At 52.2% G+C, this 23,250-nt stretch overlaps 1 protein-coding gene across 1 annotated transcript in view; it reads right to left on the bottom strand.

The window, feature by feature from the left end:
* Positions 1–19,266, bottom strand: part of LOC140907880 (tumor necrosis factor receptor superfamily member 16) — a 46,383-nt gene extending 27,117 nt beyond the window's left edge. The window contains exon 1 of the mRNA XM_073334854.2: positions 18,512–19,266. Within this exon, the coding sequence (XP_073190955.1) occupies positions 18,512–18,571 (60 nt within the window). The 5' untranslated portion in view covers positions 18,572–19,266. The remainder of the gene's footprint in view (positions 1–18,511) is intronic.
* Between the last annotated feature and the right edge of the window lie 3,984 nt (positions 19,267–23,250).

Raw genomic sequence — 23,250 nt, 5'->3', positions numbered from 1 at the left:
AAAATGTTTCATTCAACCCAAATGAATATACTTTTTTTTTTTTACTTTTCAGGTCACTGAACATTTTTTAAAAACTTTGGTTTCGGTGGATCTAAAATGATTCCCCTCCCCCGATCTTTCGGTATGGCCAGCAAGCCAAAACGCCCGGTCTTTGCACAGCTCTGGCCCTGGCCTCATTCAACATGTATGGTAAGTTGTGCTGATGAGCACAGTATCTCGGATGTTTCTGATATTACAGGTAGCGACTGTCCAGTGAAAGTTGCTCTCATGGCACCATGGTGATTATAGACATGGGCTTAAGAGCTTTTATTGGACAACTTCTGTTGGTGAAAGAGACAGGCCTGGTCACGTGTTTGCCCCAGTGGAGTTAAAACTGAAAGATTTTCCAGATTCTTCAGACTCCTGCAGAACCCGTGGGGGACCGTAAAGCACACCTGTTTGAAAACGCTATCCAGACAGAAGTCTGTTGTGTGCTACCAGTGTCTCTGACTTACTGTTTGCCCTCAGGTGGGAGCAGAAATTGTAGAACTCAAATCCACAGCCTGCATGGAAATCTGCTGCCCTGTTTACACTGCAGCTTGTAGTAGAGACAGGAACCAGGCAGTGGCATGGTAGAAACCTAGAAATTGCCGGGTTGGATCAGCCCTGAGGTCCACCTGCTCCAAGATCTTGTCTCTGACAGAGGCCAGATGCTTCAGAGGAAGGTGTGAGAGCCCTGAAATAGCAGATGTGAGATAATCTGCCCCCTGATTAAATTAGCCTGATCTCTAATGGACTGGCGTAAGCCCTGAACATGAGGTTTTATTGTAACTCTCGATATGCCAGAGTTCAATCCTCTTGGAATCTCGCTAAGCTCTTTGCTCTGATGACACATCCTGTGGCCGGGAGTTCCACAGTCTAATCACATGTTGTGTGGAAAAGTATTTCCCCTTATCAGGGTTGAATTTGCCATCTTCTAATTTCAGGATCGAATGGCTGAATGTTATAGGGCTGGGCCGGCAAATGTTGCCTCATTGTAACTGGTTCAGCACATTTGTTCTTTGCTGTATTCACAGGAACCCCTCTCCCCCACTCCCCACAGTTCCTGTGTGACTGGATTTGCTGGCTCTCCTTCCTCCCAGAAGCCTGTATGATAGGGCCTCCCAGAGTGCATTGCTCCGCACGCTGTTCTGTGTGCAACTCTTCCTGGGCACTGTCTCCTGTTCGATGAGCCACTATGGGAAACTGCCCGGCTTTTCCCAGAATGCGGCAGTACACTCATAGGAGTTAGGAGCATACTGACAAATGTGGCTGTGAAAATGGTTACTACGGGGACACAGTCATGTTCACTGCCACCAGCTCAGATCTGCTTACAACAACAGAGCTGCATTTGCCGTTCAGATGGCACCTGGAAGGGCAAACCTGCAGTGATCCTAGAAGGCCCTAGGATAATACAGTGAGTTGCCCTGATAGAGGGACACGGTGGATCGGTTAAACCACAACGTTTTTGGTGCACCCAGCCCAAATCCATCTCACCTAGCGCAGCACAGATCCCTGTGGAAGAACCAGGCTGCTCTCGGGACAGAGCGCTAGGACAGTGGGGAGCAGCTGTCGGACAGCTTCTGCCGGCCAGTTGCCTTGTCAAGGTTTTCACTCAAAGCCCACGCATTAGTCCCTGCCACAGACACACAGGTGCAACCTTTCCTGATTCTCTAATGAACATCTCTGGATCCAGAGGAATGATGGCAAGACTGGAGGAGCCAAATACATCCATAGGAGGAAAAGAAAGAAAGAAAGAAAGAAAGAAAGAAAGAAAGAAAGAAAGAAAGAAAGAAAGAAAGAAAGAAAGAAAGAAAGAAGCTGAGGAAGGACTAGAGGAAGGCATAAAGACAGAAGGGGAGGAAGGACTAGAGGAAGAAAGAAAAAAGAATGAAAGATGAAAAGAAAGAAAAAGGTGGAGAGCAAGAGAAGAAAAACACTGCTAAGTGACATAAGAGAAGAAGCCCTTGTCCGGTTGATTCCCCGACCTGCGGCCGAGCTGGGGAGCCCCGTGGGGGATCATAAAGCACACCTGTCTGAAAACGCTGCCCACACAGAAATCTATTGTGTGCTACCAGTCTCTCTGACTCTCTGTTCGCCCACAGGTGGTCGCAGGAATTCTAGAGCAGAGCTGGCCGCACAGTCCAGCTTGCAAACCAACCTGGTGTGGAGGCTAGATGCAGGGGAGGCCACTTGCCACCATCCTGGCTTGTCTGACAAAGAGGTCTCGCTAAGGAGACCAGTGGCCCTTTTTACAGACACTGCCCACCTCATGGCCCCAACACCGGAGCTGGGAGGACAAGCTGGGGGCTGGCAGGCAAACGGCCCCTTGCCCGCTCAGCTAACATGTCCCACAGCTTTACAGACAGAAGGCAGAGGGGGTCTCCTCTCACCACAGGAGTGGTGGTGCTCTGTAGAGTCCAAATTTAGCCTGGGCATAAAAAAGTGCAGAGACCCTGGCGGATTAGAACATAGGACTCCAGTGGGTCTGGGCCATCGATGCTTCTGCATCACCATTGGAAGCTCGGGGTGGGGGTTTCTGCTGGGGGACCCTGGAAGTTAAACATTGCAGGAAGTACCGGCCAGCAGGGCCTGATTGGCTCATACCAGTATATAAACCAGGAAGCCAGCATGGGGAGCTGTCTGAGCAATGATGCAGACACTGTCTACTTGTTTGTGCTCCAGACCTTGCCTTACGATGAACCTTAAGACTCTGGTTCCTGGCCCTAGTTTACCCCTGATGCTGCTAGTCGTCTCCTGACTGCAAATGGTAACTGATTGGTGCCTGCCAGCACCCACGGCCTGGCACTCACAGATCCTTGCAAGAGGAGTGGATGGAGAAGGAGGAATGGAGAGGACAGGATCATACAACTAAGTGATTTACTCCCTTACTTGTTGTTAAGATGCAGATTTCACCTCAGCCCCCTAAACCCCTGTCTATGACCCTTTTCAAATCCACGGACCGACTGCCCCCTGCCCCATAAACATCTCCCAGTGTAAAACAACCACCAGTTTATGCAGGACCTCCATATAAACCACAACTGCACTCTGGTGCCCGACCCGCACTGCCGGTGCTTAACTGACAAAGTGTGTCTGGGAAGCGCACCCACATACCACCTTCATTTCAAGTTCCATTTGACGGATCAGCACCCAGACAAATAGCACCCTAAGGCCAGACCTACACTGACAAGTTTGCAGCATGGCACAGCTGTGCCGCTGTAAGATCCCTCGTGTAGCTGGAGAGAGTTCTCTTCTTGACACAAAATCAGCTCAACGAGCGGCGGTAGCTATGTTGGCGGGAGAGTGTCTCCCACCGACAGATATGCTGGCAAAACTTATGTCGCTCAGAGGTGTGAATAAAACACCCCTGAGTGATAAAACTTTTACTGTCATAAATGCTAGCGTAGACATGATCTAAGCTGTCAGGACAGAAATGTCCTTTGGAAAGTCCTGAGGGAGTATTTCAACCAAGGGGGAATGATTTAAACTCTTTTTTTGAGGGACTGGGATCCTGTATGGAATGATATGAATGCAGTGATTCCCTTCCCTAAGTAAGTGTGTCCTTCAGTCACTTCCTCCCTTCAGTGCCCATGTTAAAGCCTTCCCTGTTTGCCTTAGCTAGAGTCCCTAAATGCCACTCAGCGCTCCCAAAACCTGCATTTATTCCAGGTATTGGAAAGGAACAGTAACGCTGGGAAAACATGCCAGATGAACAGCCCTTCAGATGAGGGCTCTCCAGCCATCGATGAGGGTAGGTATACTGGTTGCTTGCACACACCCGACACACTAGCATGTCAAGGGGCTTCCTCGCTGACCTGGAGAGAAGGGCCCACAGGGCAGTTCAGTTTTATTCCTGGATTTTCAAGGCCAGGATTGGACAAGCTCTAGTTCTGGTACAAGGGTCTGGGCTTGATGCAGGAAACATGGGTGGTAGTCTAGTCTGATCTCTCGATCATAGAATATCAGGGTTGGAAGGGACGGAGGTGATCTAGTCCAATCTCCTGCTCAAAGCAGGACCAACACCAACTAAATCATCCCAGCCAGGGCTTTGTTAAGCCTGACCTTAAAACTTCTAAGGATGGAGATTCCACCACTTCCCTAGGTAACCTGGGTAACTTGAAGACACAGGTTGGAGAATTTCACCACGTTTTCTGCATCAAGCCCAGCAACCTGTGGATGAACTAGAGTGTATCTTTTGGAAGGATGTCCAAGTCATGGTTTAAATGCTTCAAGTGATGGAGAATCCACCACGTCAACCGGTGAGCTCTGCCAATGGTGGGTCACCCTCCCTGTGAGAAACACCCAGCCTACTGCCACTTTGAACGTTGACTTCAACTTGCAGCCCTTGGCCCTCATCCTGTTTTCATCTGCTCTATTAAAGAGCCCTGTAGTATCAAATATAGTCCCGCGGCATTGGTACTTAAAGGTGGTGATCAAGTCACCTCTTGACCTCCTTTTTTTGATCAGCTACGTAGATTGAGCGGCTTTCCTCTCGCACTGGAGACCTCCAACCATTCTTGTAACTCTCCTCTGATCCCTCTTCCACCCAGGCAGATTGCTGGGATTGCCCAGAGCACGCATTGCATAGGAGCACATCCTAGCGGCTTGTCTTTGTTTTAAAGGCCCTTCCTGGTTCCGCACCTTCCCTCTTCGCACATACCTGTCTCCCGTCACCTTCGTATCTGAGCCTCACGATCTCGGATGTATTTAGCCTCACCACCCCTGTGAGCTAGGACTGTGCTGTGATCCTCATTTTACAGATGTGGACCCTGAGGCACAAGGGAGGCTGAACAGGGAGGCTGTAGCAGAGCAGAGATGTTTACCCATGTCTTGTAAGTGTTCGGGTACTGCCCGACATCCGTCCTCTCTTCCTGCTTGCTCACCCTCCTCTCTCATTGCCGGGCTCCCCACCCTTTCTGCTCTGCCATCTCTCACCTGCTTGACACCTCAGCCACTTGCTGCTCCACAACTTCTTCCACAACCCCCTGAGCCTGATGCCCTCCCTGAACTGGGCCATAAAGCTGCTCCCATCTCCTTCTCCGCAAGACCACCTCTGCGGTGAGCCTACAAGACATCGGCCAGGCGTGGCTCAAGGTTTGGGGGTGGGGGGATGAATGTGCTTTAAAAGTTGTGTGTATTTGGTGTTTCCTTCTTCCCCCGCTCTTTGGAGATCACTTGTCTCTTTAGATGATAAGCTCTTCAGGTCAGGAGCCAGGGGCCTGCAGGAGAGCCGGTCTCAGGGCAACGTACCGTGCACAGCTGGCCTGTAGTAGGCTGCCTGACTGGTGGGAAGAGTCAGCAGCCTGACGCTTACGCCCAGGAGCAGTTCAGCGGCTGCTCAAAGCATTCGCCCCTGGCTGCGATCGCTCCTGCCCCGGCCTTGGACCCAGCTTCACTTGTCTCTCTCCCTCCATCTTCCAATCTGTTCCCCCTTCCCTCTCTCAGCCACACTTCTTCCTCCTTGGTGCTCTGCCTCCCTCCTCTTTTCTCCTCCCTCCCCAGCACGGGACGCAGGGGAGGTGATGAGAGAAGGGGATGCCTGGGCAATACCCACCCACGCGCGGTGACGGACGGGCTAATCTCCTCTGCCTGGCGGCTCACCACTAAGAGTTTCTTCCCCTGTCTTTACGGACCTGCCTCTACCTGTGTGTCTGTAGGGAGGGGATGATTTATCTAGGTACTTATCTGATTCCCATCACTGCTGAACTGGAGCAGCTGTGGCCATATGTGTAGCCACGTGACCATTGGGAGTGCTGTCTGTGTACCGTCCATTTCTAAGGAGCCTGCCCGTCTGCACATTGCTTGAAGCAGAGCTGAGGCAGCTTGTTATGCAGGAGAAATGCCCTGTGCTCCCTCCTGGGGCCTTTGATTCTTTCCTGATTTCCTATTTTCCCCCCATCTGAAAGCAAAATCACTCAGGCTTGAGGAGTGTGGGAACATAGAAACGGCCACACTGGATCAAAGGTCCGTCTAGCCCCGTATCCTGTCTTCCGACAGAGGCCAGTGCCAGCTGCTTGAGAGGGAATGAACAGAACAGGTCATCATCAAGTGAGCCATTCCCTGTTGCCCATTCCCAGCTTCCAGCAAACAGAGGCTAGGGAGGACTTATCCTCCAAGAATGTATCTAGTTCCTTTTTGATCCCTGTTATAGTCTTGGCCTTCACAACATCCTCTGGCAAAGAGTTCCACAGGTTGACTGTGCATTGTGTGAAGAAATACTTCCTTCTGTTTGTTTTGAACTTGCTGCCTATTAATTTCATTAGGTGACCCCTAGTTTGTGTGTCACGAGAAGGAGTCAATAACACTTCCTCATTAATTTTCGTACGGCGTAACTGCGGGCAGGTGTGTACACACGTTCCGAGCTGAAAAGCATCTGTGCACGGCTGTAGCTCCCTCTCTGCATGTGCACTTGTCTGCATGAGAATCTGAGTGTGCGTGAATCTAGCCAACTCTTGTGACTTTATCACAAGCCTTGTGGGGAAATTCGGGGTGATAATCTGGTGTCGCTGTGTTCCAAGAATATGATGAGATGAGGTTTGCAGCAGTCATTCAGTAAAGAAAAAAGTATGTTTCTGGCTCTTGTGTCACAGAGACCCAAGCATGACTCTGAAGGCTCAGAAACTAGACAGCAAAGAAAAAGAAGCTACTTTATTATTATTATTTTTTAAATCTCATGATTTTTAAACCAATCTCAGGATTTGGAGGGGGGGGGCACAGATTCCTGATCTATAGCTGCTTGAGGCTGGCAGCATTGTACACACTTGTGTGCACGTGAATATTAGTGCGTTCATGTCTGTGCGTGGAGCTCCGTGCACATGCACGTCGGTGGGTGTGTGAACATGCCTACCTTTGCGGTGGTGAGGGGGACCTGAACATCTCCCTCTGTCTCATGCTCAACTGCAGGTTGAAAAGGAAACTCCTCGAATGCAGAAGGGACAAACTAGGGATCTTTGAGGGGAGACAGTCCGTGGCCCTCAGCAGCCCTCCCGTGTTCCCATTCCCCTGCAGAAGGCTCACCTCTACCATTACAGTTCAGAAGAACTAAACAACACCCTTGTTCTTCCTCCACCTTTCTCCCTCCACCCCACGGTTCCCCCCTGAAGTGTCTATATTACCAGCATCAGAGTATGGCCGTGCGGATTGCCTAGAAATTGTAACGGTTCTAAAACAGGCCTCTTTGCTTCCCCAAAACGGAGCCCAGCTAAGAACCATGAAGGTGGGCGCAAAGTGAGACTTCATGGCTGGATAGATCCCAGCTGACGGGACAAAAGACACTGTTCTGAGTGGTGGAACCCTGGCTGTTTCCCCGCTTGGAGTCAAAGCCTGTTCTAATTAAGCCAAAATCTTTCTCCCTAACCCTCCCCCCACCCTTTTCTTATGAGATGATCATATTACAATGGCTTGATCCATATTTGCTACAGGAACTCGGCTGGCTGCATCTTTCAAGAGGCGCGGCGCCTTTAAATATTTTTCCCTCTGAATCCAAGAACAAAGACCTTAATTGGCACCATGCATCTGGAGACAGTTAATTATCATAAGGCCATCTTAAAGACATAGCGCCTAAATAAAGCAAGAAAGGAGAGGGAGGTGGGCTGGACTGGGCTCTCCAAGGGAGAGAATCCAGAGGGCAGTGGATTTACTTTAATATACATATGTCAGCGTCCATGTGTTTTGGACCGTTCAAACAGAAGGCAGCCCTGTTAGAGCAACAGAGCCCCCACCATCTAACGGCCCCTCCTGATGATAAGCTCTTCAAAGGCCCTTCTGGCCTTTGCAAAAGGCCCTTCTGGCTACATCCAGGTGTTCAGATTTTCAGTTAACTCTTTGGCTGCTGGTCCTCCTCCACTGCACAGTGCGACGGAGCATTAAGAGGTACCTAAGAAGCGGCTCTGTTCTACAATTCATCTTTCAAATGGAAGAGGAAGCAAGCATGGTTCAGTGGCTAGGGGCTCTAACCTGAGACATGGGGTCATTTCCTAGCTCTGCCACAGATTTCCCATGTGGCCTTGGGCAAATCACTTAGCCACTCTGTCGCTCAGCTCCCCATCTTTACAATGGGGTTAATAGTCCCGCCCTGCCTCACAGGGGGCGCTGTGGGATAAATACATTAACAATTGTGAAGTGCTCAGCTACTACAGTAATGGGGGCCAGATAAACATCAAAGGGAGATCAACACAGCCCCAGAGGGACAAGCACCACTTACTAAATTTTTCACCCCACTCGCCACAGCAGTCTGGGTTTTCCCTACAGGTCTCCCCTTTAAGTACCAGCCCATCTTAATTGAGGAGACCTGACCAGATCCCAGCTAGATGTGGACACAACTACAGGCCTTGGCGTCGATGGACCCAAAGAACCTCTGCTCCAAAGCAGCATCTGGTCCTGAGTAAAGTTCCTGCTTTTTGGTTTGACTCAATTTTCTAGCTGGACTGGCTGAGGCACAAGGAGATCGAGTGACTCTGGGGGAGGTCAGGGCTGGGATTAGAGTCTCTTGGATTCTTCGCGTTGCACTCGAACTCCTGGGTAATGCAACCTTCTGCCACCCGCTGCAAACCTGAACAGATGGGGCCGATCAGCGGGACATGTGCCAAACAGAATAGAGATGCAGGACCTGCTGGGGCTTAAACTCCTCGGCCCACGGCCGCAGCAGATGTAAATTGGCCCAGCTGCATTGAAGTCAACGGATGTTATGGCCATTTACACCAACTGAGGGCTTGGCCCCTTTGTGACCTCAGCGCTGGCTCTTTAAAGCTGAACCCCCCCCTTCCCCCACCACCACCGCACCCCTGTCTCTCTTAAAAAGGCAACGCTTGTAATTTTTTTAAAAACCTCCATTTGCCAACCCCCGCAGCTTTCCCTGACCTGAGGGAAAAGGGTTAAAATCAAGGAGGACTTGAAATAAATAGAACAGCAGCTGAAGCAGGGGGTTGTCTCATTTGGAGAGTTAGCCCCCCTAAGCAACTGCATGGGCAGGGGTGCTCTGCAAAATGAGCATTCAGATAAAGCTGGGCTTGGGCCCTTTTTTTTACTTCTTTGTGATGGATAAAGCAGATGGAGGATTCCCCCACCTGCCCACTACTTGTTTCTTATTCTGGGGCCTTGTCTACTTTGTCTTTCCTGGCAGTTTCTATGTGTGGTCGGAGAACAAGGAATAGATTTTCATTGGAATACATCCGATGAAGTGAGCTGTAGCTCACGAAAGCTTATGCTCAAATAAATTGGTTAGTCTCTAAGGTGCCCCAAGTACTCCTTTTCTTTTTGCGGATGCAGACTAACACGGCTGCTACTCTGAGAGCTGGAACAGACCTTCTGGGTCTTTGAGTCCGGACCCCTGCTAGTGCCGGGCACTCCATGATATCATCCTGCTCAGACATTTATCAACCTCCCTCTTTAAACCAGCGAGGGCGTTTGCCCCACAACTCCTACCGGGAAGCTGTTCCAGCCCCTCGCTCCTCGGCTGGCTTTACAAAGAGCTGGGCTCATTAGGGGCTGTGCACTTATGAACATCTGACCCTGATTGTGGGGGCTGAGTACCTGAATAATCTGTTCCAAACTCGGCCTGTAGCATCTCAGTGAAAGAGCCCAGATTTCGGATACTGGCTACGACTCCAGTCCTGCAAACAATTTCTGCACATGCCTCGGGGCCGCCCAAAAGGGTGGGGCAGCTGGCCCCAGCCTCCCCCCTCCCCTTTGAGAGGGCCCCCACACAGAGCGACGACCTGGTGCACAGGGTTACGGAGGGGCAGCTGGGCCAAACCTGAGTGGCACCGTGACCCCATGCACCAGGTCACAGTGCCCGGAGTGGGGAGACAAAAGTGCCAGATCAGAATGAGCCCAGCATTGGCTTGCTTTGCCACCCCCACCTTCTGGGCCTCTCCTCGGTATTTTTGCATTCTTGGTTGGTTTGGGGTTTTATTTGAAGGGGGGGAAGGTCAGTTTCCAATTCACCCTAGGACCCCCAACACCTCTTCGTCACCCTGTTATCGTTAGACAGGGGAGCAGTCCCACTGACTTCAAGCTCCTCGTGTGCTTTAAGTTAAGCTTGTATGTAAATGTTTGCCTAAGTGAGATCAGACCCGGGCTGTGGGGGAAGCTGTTCTCCGAGCTATTCCCCATGAACTCTGCAAAGCTCAGCACTGGAGATTTCCCGCATATTGTTGCGATTAAGGGCAGAAATGGTCAAGATCCGGAGGAAACCGCCCTGTGAAATTCCAGTGATGTTCACTCAAATCTGTTCATTTCTGAGCAAACATGGGGCATCTCACATCGTGGTGGTGGCTCAAAATTTTTAACTCCAAAACAAACAGTTCGTATTGTGGGCTGGTGTACATGGGCGCAGCACAGTTGAAGCTGGGCTGGTTGGCTCCAGCTAAGGATCTGGCGCTTGCTTTGGACACAGCTCGGTGCCCACGTTCGAACATGCAAGATTTGGGGTCTGCATATGGAGGGTAGGAAAAACGAAATGGCCAACATTCAGGGTAGGGGAAAAAGAACATTTAGCAGGTGGAAAATGGCTTGCAAAGAAATGGTGAAACTTGTCACTGGTGTTCCAGATCTCCACACACGAGCTCGTACCGAGCGTTCCTGACTTCCCCGCGCACACACCCCGAGTGTCCCTGATCGCCAGGCGCGCGCCCCGAGTGTCCCTGATCGCCAGGCGTGCACACACATCACACGTTCCTGATCCCCAAGAGGATGCACAGAGTTTTGCACAGCCCCTGTGAGTGGTCCCCACCCTTTCCTGTGGCTCTTTCTTTCTTAGCAGGCCCTAATCAGGTGTGATTGGCAGGCGTGTGAATAGCGGAGGGGGGAAGCTGCTATCAGAGGAACAGCCGCGTAACAAGAAGGGTTCAACTGGCAAAGGGAGGGGACCCCCAGCAGAACCGCCCGTGTTCATGCTATTCCCACGCGACCTGTTACATGGCTGGTGTCCCCCTCCCCCAGCCAGTCGCACCCAACTTGTTACTTGCCTGTTCCCCTGCTAATACCTCGCCCCTCCACCGCTCACAGCCTCACACCCAAGTGGCTAAGCCCAGTAAGCACCCCCACAGCTATCCACACTACGCTGGTGACATGCCTGATCCATAAATAGCACCCCCCCGGGGGGCCGCCCGCCCCTGCTAGTCACATCCAACCTGTTGTAAGGCTCTTCCAGGAGTCGCTCCCCCACCCACCCCAATCAATCCTGCCCAACCTGTTAGATGGGCTGTTTCACTGACAGCACCCCCCCACTCCTACGCTATGCTCACCCAACCAGGTGTTCCATTCACAGCAGCCCCCCGCGGCCTCCTCGGCCTGTCTCAGCGCTCTGCCCCAAATGGCGTGGACCCCACGCTTCCCAATGAACGCCCCCATCCCATCCTTCAGAACACCCTGCTGCCGCAAGGAGAATACGACCTCTCGGTCACCTCGCTTATACTCGGGGCGTCGATCTCGCCAGGCTGGCCTCAGCCTGTAGTGTAGACGCAGCCCAACAGAAGGGGTTTCTCTGTCGACGGAGTGAGGATGGATCTGCACAGCTTTTTCACAGCTATTCTGACTTGACTGCCCCCTAAGCCAAAATAAAAACCTGGTCCAAACAGGATAGCACAGCTGTGGGGCGAGCAGCAGGCTCTTTCACAGCGGTTGGTAGTCACTCCAACCCCGCTCTCAGTTTTGCTGCCCAAATGCGATTAATGCTGAGGTTTGGGGCGTTCCGGGAATAACGAAGCCGGGAGGCCATCAATACCCAGTGCCATGTTTATCGCTTATTCCTACAGCAGTGCTTGGAGACCACGCCCCAAACTGGGGGCTCCTTGCCCATACCATGCTCCGAGGCGCTTGCAGACTAAACCAACAAACCAGACAGAGGGTGGAAGGGGAAGTGACTTGCCCAGGGACAAACAACTCATCAGTGGCAGAGCCAGGCATAGACCCCCCCCAGCTCTGCTAAGTCTCCGTTGCCTAGCTCCTATTGACTCAAAGGTGTCGCGAATTGTTGACATGCGCAGTTCATTCTTAAAAACGCTCAAGAGACCAAATAACTGAACTTAGCCACACTGACTGTCTAAAGACAAAGCCGTACGATATGAAAAGGGGACATGCAGACCCCCTCCTTCCGGGAAGCAGCTTGTACCAGGGCAGAACATTCGTGTATTTTGCCAAATTTCCGATTTTCGGACTTGATTTTTGTGAAGTGTTGTGGATACCGGACATGGGTGAACAGAACTGGGGGGGGAAGGAGCGTACTGCATTCAGGTAGCCTAGCTTCTCAACACTTAGATAAATCATGTCTGCTATATTAATACCATGCATCTAATAGTTACCAGTGTGGTGTACACTACCTCTAACATGTAGGTATCGGCGAACAGATCCTGAAGGAAAACCCACAGCCTGGATTCAAACAGCCCCAAGATTTGCAGGACGTTTCACAACCAGATCTTGATCCAGACTGTACAACTTGAGCTTCTTTGTGCATTAGGGGCATCATCATCCCCTTTCAGCCTTCACCCAACACTTGGGTAAGTCTTAATAAGTGGATAATCTAGCAACATCAATGGGCAAATTACTCACTGGGACAGTCCAGGCTTTTTGTTTTCCCCAAATTTCCTACGGTTACTACCCCTGGTGGAGCTGAACTGGTGAGAGCAACAGTGGGAAATGGGGCCAAAAGGCCTGCTGTAGGCAAGGAGAATGGCATCTGAGATCTACTGGTTTGCAGACCGAAACTGCGGCAGAACCAAGCAGTAGGAGAGGACTCTGGAAGTGGGGGATGGGGAGGCTGGCTCATGAGAGACAGTGCTGTCCAGTGGCTAGCGCACTGGGCTAGGGTTTGGGAGACCTGCTAGCCACCACTGTAATAAACAACAACTTGCTATGCTGCCCACAGAATGAAACAGCTGGAGAGCTAGCTCGTGGGGTGTTCTTTACTGGTGTTGTCTGGTGGCTAATGTCAGAGAGCACCTGGCTTCTAGTCCTGGCTCGGCCACAGACACCTGTTATGGTCTTGGGCAGCTCAAAAACTCTGTGCCTCGGTTTCCCCATCTACATAGTGGGAACAGCCCTTTCCACTGGCCTCCCAGGTGGGCTGGGAACATACATTCACTTTGACAGCTCCAGATAAAAGGGCTAAGTATTAATAAGATATTAATTTTAACCCAGCCCAGGACTGTTTAACACAAGGGATTCAGAGCAGAACATGCCTCTCTCCTTGAGCCTAGAAAGCCAGTCTGCTTTTCAACTGGCCTGAAAGGCTAGCTCACCCCCTCTCCCTCGAAGTCACTGGTCCAGACCTCATCCTCCTGAGGTCGATTATTATATTATGGCAGCTGTCAAGGACCATAGCAAGGATCAATACCCCATTGTGCTGAGCCCTGTGCAAACAGAAATAGAGAGACAGCCACTGGCTGGCCTCTAAGTGAGCTCCCGACATTTACTGGGAGGGAGACATTCCATCACTCTGCAGGGATATTATCAAAACCAGGGCTACATCCTTTAGAGCAAAGGTTTCCCCCAGCTAAAGCCCGCTCTTTGCCCTGCACCCCAGAGGTGGCTGCATTCCGGGAGCGCTGTGTGTACATTGCATGAAAGCCTCTGTATGGACGTCATGTACCTGTTCGGACCCTACCTAACCCAGTCTGCTCTCTCCTGCTTTGGGCTTTCCAGTCCAGACAGTATAAAACCTCACACGGCATCCTTCCTCCCTCTTCTCCTTTAAAAAACTCTCAGCTACTCAGGCTTGCATCACTTCCCCTGGGAAATCTAATTGCACGCATTGTCAGTAAGTGCTGCTTAAGACTTAGCCTATTCATCCCATTGCACAGACACACCCCCTTCCTATACTCACTCCATCCCCCTAAATAACCCTCTTCTGGATTTACAGCCTGGAAATGTTGCTAGCCAGTTGGCATGTCTCCCGCATGTCAGCCAAGCTAGACGTATCGGGCCTGATCCACAGATCAGTGAAATCAATGGGAAGACTCCCCTGAACTTTCACAGGCCATTCAACTTTCTGCATGAGGCCAGGTCTTGCTGATCTTCTCTGAGGTCCCTCCAGTGTGAGTCCTCCTGCTTGAGGGCTCTGATTATTAGAGGTCAGGAGGAGACCTCACGTGGGAGGCAGATTATCCCACATCTGCTACTTTGGGGTTCTTACACCTGCCTCTGAACCGTCTGGTGCTGGCCCCTGCCGGAGACATGGTACTGGACGATGGACCTCGGGTCTGATCCAGTCTGGTGATGTCGATGTGCCAGTTTTGATTCCATTTTAGGATATACGCAAGGCCTTGCTTCCTGAGGGTCCTAGATTCTATAGATAGGAAAATGTCCCTCCCTGCACCAAAGGAAGTGGGGTTCTGGACTCAAAACGTGAGTTCGGGTGGGGGTTTCATCTGTGTCTGTGCATGGGATTGTGTGCGGGGCTAGGCGTGTGTGTTGGTATGCATGTGTGTGCCGCGAAAACGGCCATGCTCTGCCCTAGGAAATCACATGAGGGATTAAACAGCGGTGGCTGCACAGACTCTCCGGCAAATTACAGGCTACTGCAAGGATCGAGTTTCGTTTACCCTCCGGGAAAAATATTATGGGCCAAGGAAGAAGAAAACATACTCTTTATATGGGGCAGTGAAGGTTTTACAAGTGCGGGGGGGGGACTCGTGGGGGGGGGCAGTGAGCTCATGCGTCTGTGGCAGGAAATCATTATCTCCCCTGAAAAGGAGACGTTTTGTTGGGAGCCTGAAAACAGCCTCAGTGGTTCTTTGTACAGAGCTTTGCGCGTGTGCATATACACAGTGTGTGGGTGTAGAGACCCTTGGCAGGTGTCAGTCGGCCCAGCTCTGTCCAGTGGATCTCTGCCGATTTGTACCAGTCCTGGGCCTGGCCCACTATCCTATTTGCTAGCTGCGCGAGTGTGTTTTGTGTCAGGCTCTTTGTGCAACTCGGCTGTGTTTGTCCAGCACGGCGGTGGTGTCCTGCGGACTGTATGTGTCTGCATCAGTGTGTGTTGGTGTGCACAGCCAGGGCATCTCTTCTAGGAGCCGCATTTTCAAAAAAACTCAGGGCTCGGCACTCACAATCAGGGCCAGATTTTCAAGTCCTCTGCTTGCATGAGAAGTGCAGAGTCCGGCTGCAGCCAGCTGGCTGGGATCTGGGTCCCTCCTTCACTGTGTGGGAGGGTAGCTGGATTACATGGGTCTGTGGCATGTGCTTTTGGGGCGAGGCCTGTCACTTACTCTGCACGTACAGCACCTGGCACGATGGACCTCTGCTCTCAGTTAGGGCTTGGGGGAATGTGGGGACCGTGGTACAGGGGAAGAGGGCACACAGAGCCCCTGGCATGAGGGACCCTGGTGTGGGAGGAGGAGAAGGAATGGGAGCCCCCAGAGCTCCTGGCATGGGGCCGGGCAGGGAGTCCCAGAAACAGAGGGGGATGAGAGCGTTACATCGGGAGCTCATGGGGTGTGCACTGGGCCTATAGAAGCAATAAAGTGTGCAACCCTCTAGTGATAATAACAAAGAGTGTGTGTGCGTGTTACCCATTGCACCAGCCTTTAGGCCAGAATGCTACCAGCTGTTGCCAGCGGTGGGAGCCTGACATCAAGTGCCTTATGCCAGGCACGGGTGCCTTCTGCTGAGACAGCGTTGGCTCTCCCCTCTGTGGCCAGACTGCCAAGGTGTAAGCCAGGTGGGGCTGGGGGTGCATTGCTCCCAGCCTCTACATGGGGGATTCCGTCTTTCCAACATGGGCTTTTACAGGGAGCTCTTATAAAGCCCCCTGCCTGCCTCCTGCCTTGAGTCCCTGCTGAGCACCCGAACCTTTGAGAGGTCTCTTTAAATAGCAGCAGGAGGAAAGTCCTGACCCCACCTCCACCCATAAAACCAGCTCATTAGGTTTCTGTCCACAATGAGAGAGAGACCCCAGAGATCAGGCAAAGATGGGTTATAAAAAGAACCCCTGCAGGCGATGGTCCTACACCCGATGGTCCTACACCCGGTGGTCACTAACAGAACCTTTGAGCTCACCCCACTGGGCTTGAGGCTTTCCTGTGTGGATCAAACTGTGTTTACTGGAGGCTAGCCGCCGGGAGCACCAGCATTCCCTCTCATGTCACGAGAGCTGAACATCCTCTGGGCTGGATGTCAGAGTGTTTAGCTGAGACCAATGGCCTGAGAGTGCTCAGCTCCTTGGAGGCCAGGGCCCTAGACTGGAATGTCCTCCGGACAAGCTCGGTGTCTTATCTGCGGGAGGCAACTCCATAAACACCTAGAGTGATTGTATGGGCCTGATCCAAAATGCCCATTAAAGTCTTTGGAAGGGGAGTCTTTCCATTGCTCTACTGGGAGTTTGAGTCACAGGCTCTAATTCTCCGCTTGTGTCAACAGCCAAATGCCACCCAAGTCAAGGAAGCATTTACACCACCAGAGCATTTGGCCCACAGTTTTTAAGACACCACTATGATCATCTCTGGCCTGTGCATAACACAGGTCAGAGAATTTTGATAAGAAAGAAAGAAAGAAAGAAAGAAAGAAAGAAAGAAAGAAAGAAAGAAAGAAAGAAAGAAAGAAAGAAAGAAAGAAAGGATAGATAGATAGATAGATAGAGGGGTGTATGGGGATAGATAGATAGATAGATAGATAGATAGAGGGGGTGTATGGAGACAGACAGATAGATATTTTGATAGAGGGGGCATATGGGGGTAGATAGATAGAGGGGGTATATGGGGGTAGATAGATTGATAGAGGGGGTGTATGGGGACAGACAGATAGATATTTTGATAGAGGGGGCATATGGGGGTAGATAGATAGAGGGGGTATATGGGGGTAGATAGATTGATAGAGGGGGTGTATGGGGACAGACAGACAGATAGATTGGTAGAGGGGGGTATATGGGAGTAGATAGATTGATAGAGGGGGTGTATGGGGTAGATAGATAGATTGATTTAACAAAAAATCTCTCACTACCTGTTGGTAAAAATTAACAGGCCAAATTCATCCCTAGTGTAAAGCCATTGACAGATCCAGTGTTTACATCTTCTACAAACTGAATAATGACCCAGCTGACACCCCCTCACCCCAATCTCACCCAGCCTGACCAGCAGGACAGAGATGTGATTCTGCGGAGGGAGTTTCCCCCAAGTTTATAAAAGCAGCCCTTCGGGAACCAGTCTGAGCATTGCTCTGAAAACAAAACCACAAGTCACAAGTTCCCTAAGGGCTTTTTCAAAGCAGAGTCTTACCTAAAACCCCAGCCCCTCTTCACAGTCACCCCTGCACCAAGCAATTCCTCCCCAAAGAATGGTGTTGTAACTGCTTCCTTTATTATATTTATTTTATGCCCCCCCCCCCAACAACAGCCCCTCCTCAACCAAACGAAAAATCTCCCTGCGTCACAACTAATAAGAATAGAAAAATGAAGCCATGCAATGTTAATTACCTCCTCAGGATATAGGAGGATAAACGCAGCTTTTACACGGGCTGACAGCATAATTACAGAGACCGGCTGCACAAAAATGTTAATTCCAGACCAGGAAACTGTTCCACATTAATCCTGACATGAAATTTACTGGAAAGAATGAATGGGGGACTCGCCTTGCTTGTCTCGCTCTCTCTCTCACTGGGCTGGATCCTGCTCTCGCTCCCAGTCCCAATGGGGGCAAAACCAAAGCAGCTGTTAATGGCTCGACAGCCAGGAGATGGAGAGAGAGCCTCAGCGTCTTGCTCACCTGGGAGGTCTCGAGCATTGTCCAGCACCAAAAAACCAGGACAGAGCTAAACACAGGCCACCAATGCGAGCAAAAGGCTGGTTCTGGTTCTGCTCAGAGAGAAGCAGCTGGACTCTCCTCTGACATAGACCAGGGCAGTTCCAGTGACTTTAGCGGAAGTTTGCAGGGAGGTAAGTGGTAGCCGATCCCACACCCCAACCCTTCCCCCTTTGCTCCAGTGAGGTCGGTGGCAAAATCCCCTCGATCTACTTCAAAAACTGAAGGATTGGGGCGGACCCACTGCGCTCTGTCATGCCCCACGGGTGTGTAAGCGGTGCAATCCGACAGCTCTAAAGCTTAGGAGTTTTATGCAACATCCCGGGGCTGCTCGTACCCTCAGCCCCCCTCCTCCTTTAAAATGCGAACCGGTTTCACTCACCCTTCCCTCCCCCGAGCAGAGAAACCGGGAAACTTTGACCTCTCTGGAGCCAGCGGGGGCGCTTCAGAGGAATCGCAGGGTCAGCCCGGGAAGGCAAAAATCCCCGTCCCCTTCCTCTAGAGTTCACAGCCCTCTTTGCTTGCACGCGGGGTGAGTGTGTGCGCGCGTGCAAGGCGCTGGGGGGGGGGCGCGTGTGTGAAGCCTGGATTCCAAAGGCTGCAGCCCGATCCAAACCCGCTGATTCCCTCGGGGCCAGGCCGGGGTCTCCCGAGACCTCCCCCAGCCCGGTGACCGCAAAGCGCCCCGGCAGCTCCAGGCTGGCAACCGGCCTGTGTCCGCCCCGGCCGGCGGACGGGGGGGCGAGGAGCGGGGCACTCACCTTGCCCGGGAACAGCTGGCACAGCAGAAGGAGGCAGAGAGGCGCCCCGGTCGGCTGCATCTCGGCTTCTCCGCCGTCCGTCGGTCTGTCTGTCCGGGCCGCCTCGCCCCCCCTGCCCGGTTGCAGTTAATAAGCAAATGCAGAGCTCGTGCCCCGGGGCTCGTCCTTTGATCCGGCGGATCTGTTGTTTGGGGGGGGGGGCTGATGCAAACTTAAGAGAAACCCTGCATCTAGCAGTCCGGGGAGAGGGGGGGGGGGTATCTAGCAAAACAAAACAAAAAATCAAAAACGTTGCGGGAAAGGCGATTTGCTAAAAAAATTAACTCCCGCACAAAGCCGCAGCAGGGGGAGTTGTCGTGTCCGGCATCAGCCCCTACCCTGAAGGGAGACGGATCCAGATGCTCCAGCCACGGCTCCCGACCCCAGGGGAGCCGAGGGAGTCAGTCCAGGGCGAGCTTTGGCCCAAGCGAGCCTCGCTCAGCCGCCCCCCTGCGCTCCGGGCCGGGGAGAGCCGGGATCCGAGCCTCCTCCCCGAGGGGAGCCAAGGACGCTCCTTTGCAAGAAGGGACCTGGCGGAGTTTGCTTTGCTAGCAGGAGCCGCGGCGGCTGGAAATGCCTCTGTGTGTGTGTGTGTGTGAGGAGGGCTGTGATGTGAGTCTCCTTGGCCCTACCCCTCCCAGGATCTGTGCCGGCTGCCACCTTCTCCCGCCCCTCTCCGTGTCTGTCTCCTCTCTTTTCCATGCAGACATGAAAGAGGGAAGGGACCCAGGATGAAAGAGGGGAGGGAGCAACAAGCGGGGAGGGGTGGAGAGAAGAGAGAGATCATACATTTTTAAAAGTTACAGGGGGGAGGGGGCGGGTTTCAGCCCCTTGATTGGCTACCGAGCGGCAGAGGGGGCAGGTTTCTGCTCTGGGACTGGCCGAGAGCAAGAAGGGGTCGTAAATCTTCCCAGCGAGTCTGGTGGGGAGGAAGGGAGCTGACAGCTTCCCAATTCCTGGAGCCGAAAAGCACTCCCAGACCTGATCACCACCGGCCTTTGTTGTGTAATCGACGCCCTCGCCTTCCGGGTCTAGCCTGGGGAGAGGTGGGCTCCTCTTAACCCAGAGCTAAGGCTCCCGAACTTTGGATCCCCCTAGATTTGTGTATGCACGTTACACACACACACACACACAACTGCACATAAGCACTGACACGCACACATGCCATCTACAGTTTTTAATGCACGGGAAGAAGATCCGGCATGGATGCCCATTGCTTACTTGGCAAGGAGGTGGAAGCCCTTAATTAAATCAAAGCCAGCTTGGGTGGCACTGTAAGGCAGTATTTCTCAAGGACCAGTCTGTGGACTGGCGCTGGTCCCTGAGATCTCCCCGACGCAGTTTCGGAAGGCAGCAAGCCCGTCCCGGTATCAAAAAGGTTGAGAAATGCCGCTCTAAAGTCGGTTTCAGGGTAGCAGCCCTGTTAGTCTGTATCCACAGAAAGAACAGGAGGACTTCAGGCACCTTAGAGACCAACCAATTTATTAGAGCATGAGCTTTCGTGAGCCCACTGCTGCTCACGGCACAGTGGGCCCTGTAAATACTTCCTTAGCATCAGGAGCTTTGCAAAGGTTGCCCAAGTGGAAGGCCTAGCCAACCCGTCGGGGAAAGAGAGCGTGGGCACCGCACTGTGTAGCCACCGGCCACCCGTGCTGGGCTGCGCAAATAGACACAGGGGCCCGAGGCCGACTGCAGTGTGTAGCCCGACCCTGCGTTGCATCCACCCGTGTCAGCTGCCTGCCACCAGCAGAGACACGGCTACTGGTGGTGGTGATGTTATGTTCACGCCTAGACGCTCCAGCTGGGACTGGGGCCCTGGAGGTGCCGGGTGCTGTACACACACATAGGAAGGGATGGGACTTGCCCTGCCCACTGGGCCACACGGCCATCGCCCTAGCCTGGCACTAGTCTCATTGGGCTGGCCTGAACGGCGCGCGAGACCTCCCCTATCTAGCAGAGGGAGCGACAGCCTCTTGGGTCCACAGAGTCCGTTGGCCGCCACTGCTGTCCATCCCTGATGCGGTGGTGGATCGCAGGGAGATCCCAGGCCTCCCACCGCAGCCTCTCGCCTGGTCCCCCAGAGTCACTGTCGTTCTCTTTTGGTTCGGATCATAAGACTTTGGTCATTTCTGATCATCTTAGCGCTAGCTGGAGAGAGGCAGCCGGGGCCCAGCCTGTAGGGCAGAGGGCTGGGAGTCCGGAGATGGTGTCGGGGGGTCTGTTTCTGATGCTGAACTTGGGCCAGCCACGTCACCTCACCTACTTTATCTGTCTTGCCTGTTATAGGCTGTAAGCTCTTTGGGGCGGAGACTGCCCCTTGCTATGTGTCTAGACAGCCCCTACCCTGGCAGTGTCCCAATTTCAGGAGGGGCCTGAAGGTACCACTAAGCTTTCTTCCACGCCACTTCAGACATTGGAGTAGGAAGTCCAAAGAAAGGGCAGAGAGCAAAGCGACGGAAGGCGATCCGCGAGAATGCTGTGGGGTGGAGTAAGAAGGTGGCTTTTCCGCTAAAACCACTGATCTGCGGGGATTTCTCTTGTGATTAATCACGTTGCTCTTGTCGACTCTTTCAGTTAGCATAAGGATGGGTTGGTTTTTTTCCAAATCCCGGTGTTACAATTATCCTGTTGGAGATGTCAGGCTGAGATCTGCTCTCCCATCACCGGCTAGATACTCGCGGGGGCGGGGGCGGCGGGAGGGGGGGATGCAGAGCACCGAGGCTCTCTATTCAGCCAGAGGAAAGGAACAGCATCGGAACCTGTGGCACAAGCTGCCCGGAGCTTGCAGGAGCTTCCTCTCCTCGTCCTCTCCATCTAGGTACAAGTACATCCCCCACTGCACAGAGTTAACGCCTTGATCTCCATTTTACAGATGGGAGCGCCGGCCCAGAGCCTCGCAGGTCGTGAGGTGCCCATCTCCCATTGAAATCTGGGCTAAGGGACTTGCCCAGGGTCACACAGGGAGACTGTGGCAGAGTACGGACTTGAATGCGGGTTTCCTAAGACATGGGCTGGTGCCCTTGCCACCGGCCCATTCTTCCTCTCCCAAACTCTCTCATCCTTAGTCCGCTCAGTATGTGGCCACTCAGTTAAGCCTGCTAGTTGTGGTGCTAATGGTTTAACTGATTTGGAGACAGTCCACGGGGAATATGCTAGAGACCCACCAAACTCATTCCACTCATGGCCCTGAACAGCTGTCAGATGGGCACAGCTTTGGATAACTTGAGATGGAATTCTCATAAGAACGGCCAGCGTGGGTCAGAGCAAGGGTCCATCTAGCCCAGTGTCCTGTCTTCCGACAGTGGCCAGTGCCCGGTGCCCCAGAGGGAAGGAACAGAACAGGGCAATTATTGAGCAATCCATCCCGTCGTCCAGTCCCACCTTCTGACAGTCAGAGGGTTAGGGACATCCAGAATGTGGGTTTGTGTCCCTGGCCATCTTGGCTAATAGTCACTGCTAGACCTATCCTCCTTGCCCCCTGCCTTTATTTCCCAGGTGAAGTGAGCTGTAGCTCACGAAAGCTTATGCTCAAATAAACTGGTTAGTCTCTAAGGTGCCACAAGTCCTCCTTTTCTTTTTGCGAACACAGGCTAACACGGCTGTTACTCTGAAACCTTTCCCATAGATGTTTCCATCCTGCTGTTGGAGAGGCGCTAACAAAGGGAGGGCTGCTCCCACTGACCTTCTTCTCTGCAGCTTGAGCAGGAAATGAAATCCTGTGTGGATGTAGCTCAATGATTTCAATAGTAGAAACGCTCCGGAGCTAACAACACCTCAAACCTTGGCTGTGGATCCAGATCCCAGCTTTGTTATGTGTAGTGTTGTAGCGCCCAAGAGTTCTTGTCATGGAACAGGATCCTATTGCACTGGGCGCAGCTCAAACACAGAACACAAAGACAGTCCCTGCTGCAAGGAGCTTACAATTTAGGTATCAGACAAGAGACAACAGATGGAGCCAGACCAGCCGAGGGGGAGCACAAGGAAACAATGAAACAGTATTCATCAGTGTGACAGGCAGTGGACTCTGCATGCCGGCAGCCTAACAGCTGTCAAGTATTTTGCAGGCATCTCCGCAGAGGAGAGTTTTAAGGAGAGATTTGAAGGAGGATAACGAAGTAGCCTTGTGGATGATTACAAGGAGCTCCTCCCAAGAACAAGGCGCAACGTGGGAGAAGCCATGAGGCTTTACAGCTCACAGGCAAACAACAAGGGGTTAAATTCCAGCTCTGAGACCCCCTTTCATCCCCTTGTCTGCTACCAACCAAAAACAAGAGAGAGAGAAAAGGGGGAATTAATAAAATCTAAAACAAACAAACCAACAACTCCCTACCTCAATCCGAGCTATGATGCCCCCAAAAAAGAGAAGTGCAGGAGACTCCATGAAATCCCCTAAAGGACTTTGATATTGCTATAGATTTTTATGAGTCAAGGACCCAGATACTAGGGTGATGGGCAGGGATAAATAGAAAGATCGATACGAGAGATTTTTTTTTTTTTTTTTTTAAAATCAGGGTTTCATTGAGCTCACTCCATCTCAATAGCTCACGCTTAACATTTAGCCCTTTGCAAGGGAGGCTGTCAAAGCACCAGGCAAACAATAACGATCGACAATCATGGTGCTCTTAGAGGTAGGCACTGCTGGGGAAACTGAGGCACAGCCAGGCTCAGCAATTGGCCATGGTGTGGTGTTGGCAACGTCC

The sequence above is a fragment of the Lepidochelys kempii genome, chromosome 2 (genome assembly GCF_965140285.1).
Source record: "Lepidochelys kempii isolate rLepKem1 chromosome 2, rLepKem1.hap1, whole genome shotgun sequence".
NCBI lineage: Eukaryota > Metazoa > Chordata > Testudines > Cheloniidae > Lepidochelys > Lepidochelys kempii.
This window is presented reverse-complemented; position numbering and strand designations above follow the sequence as displayed.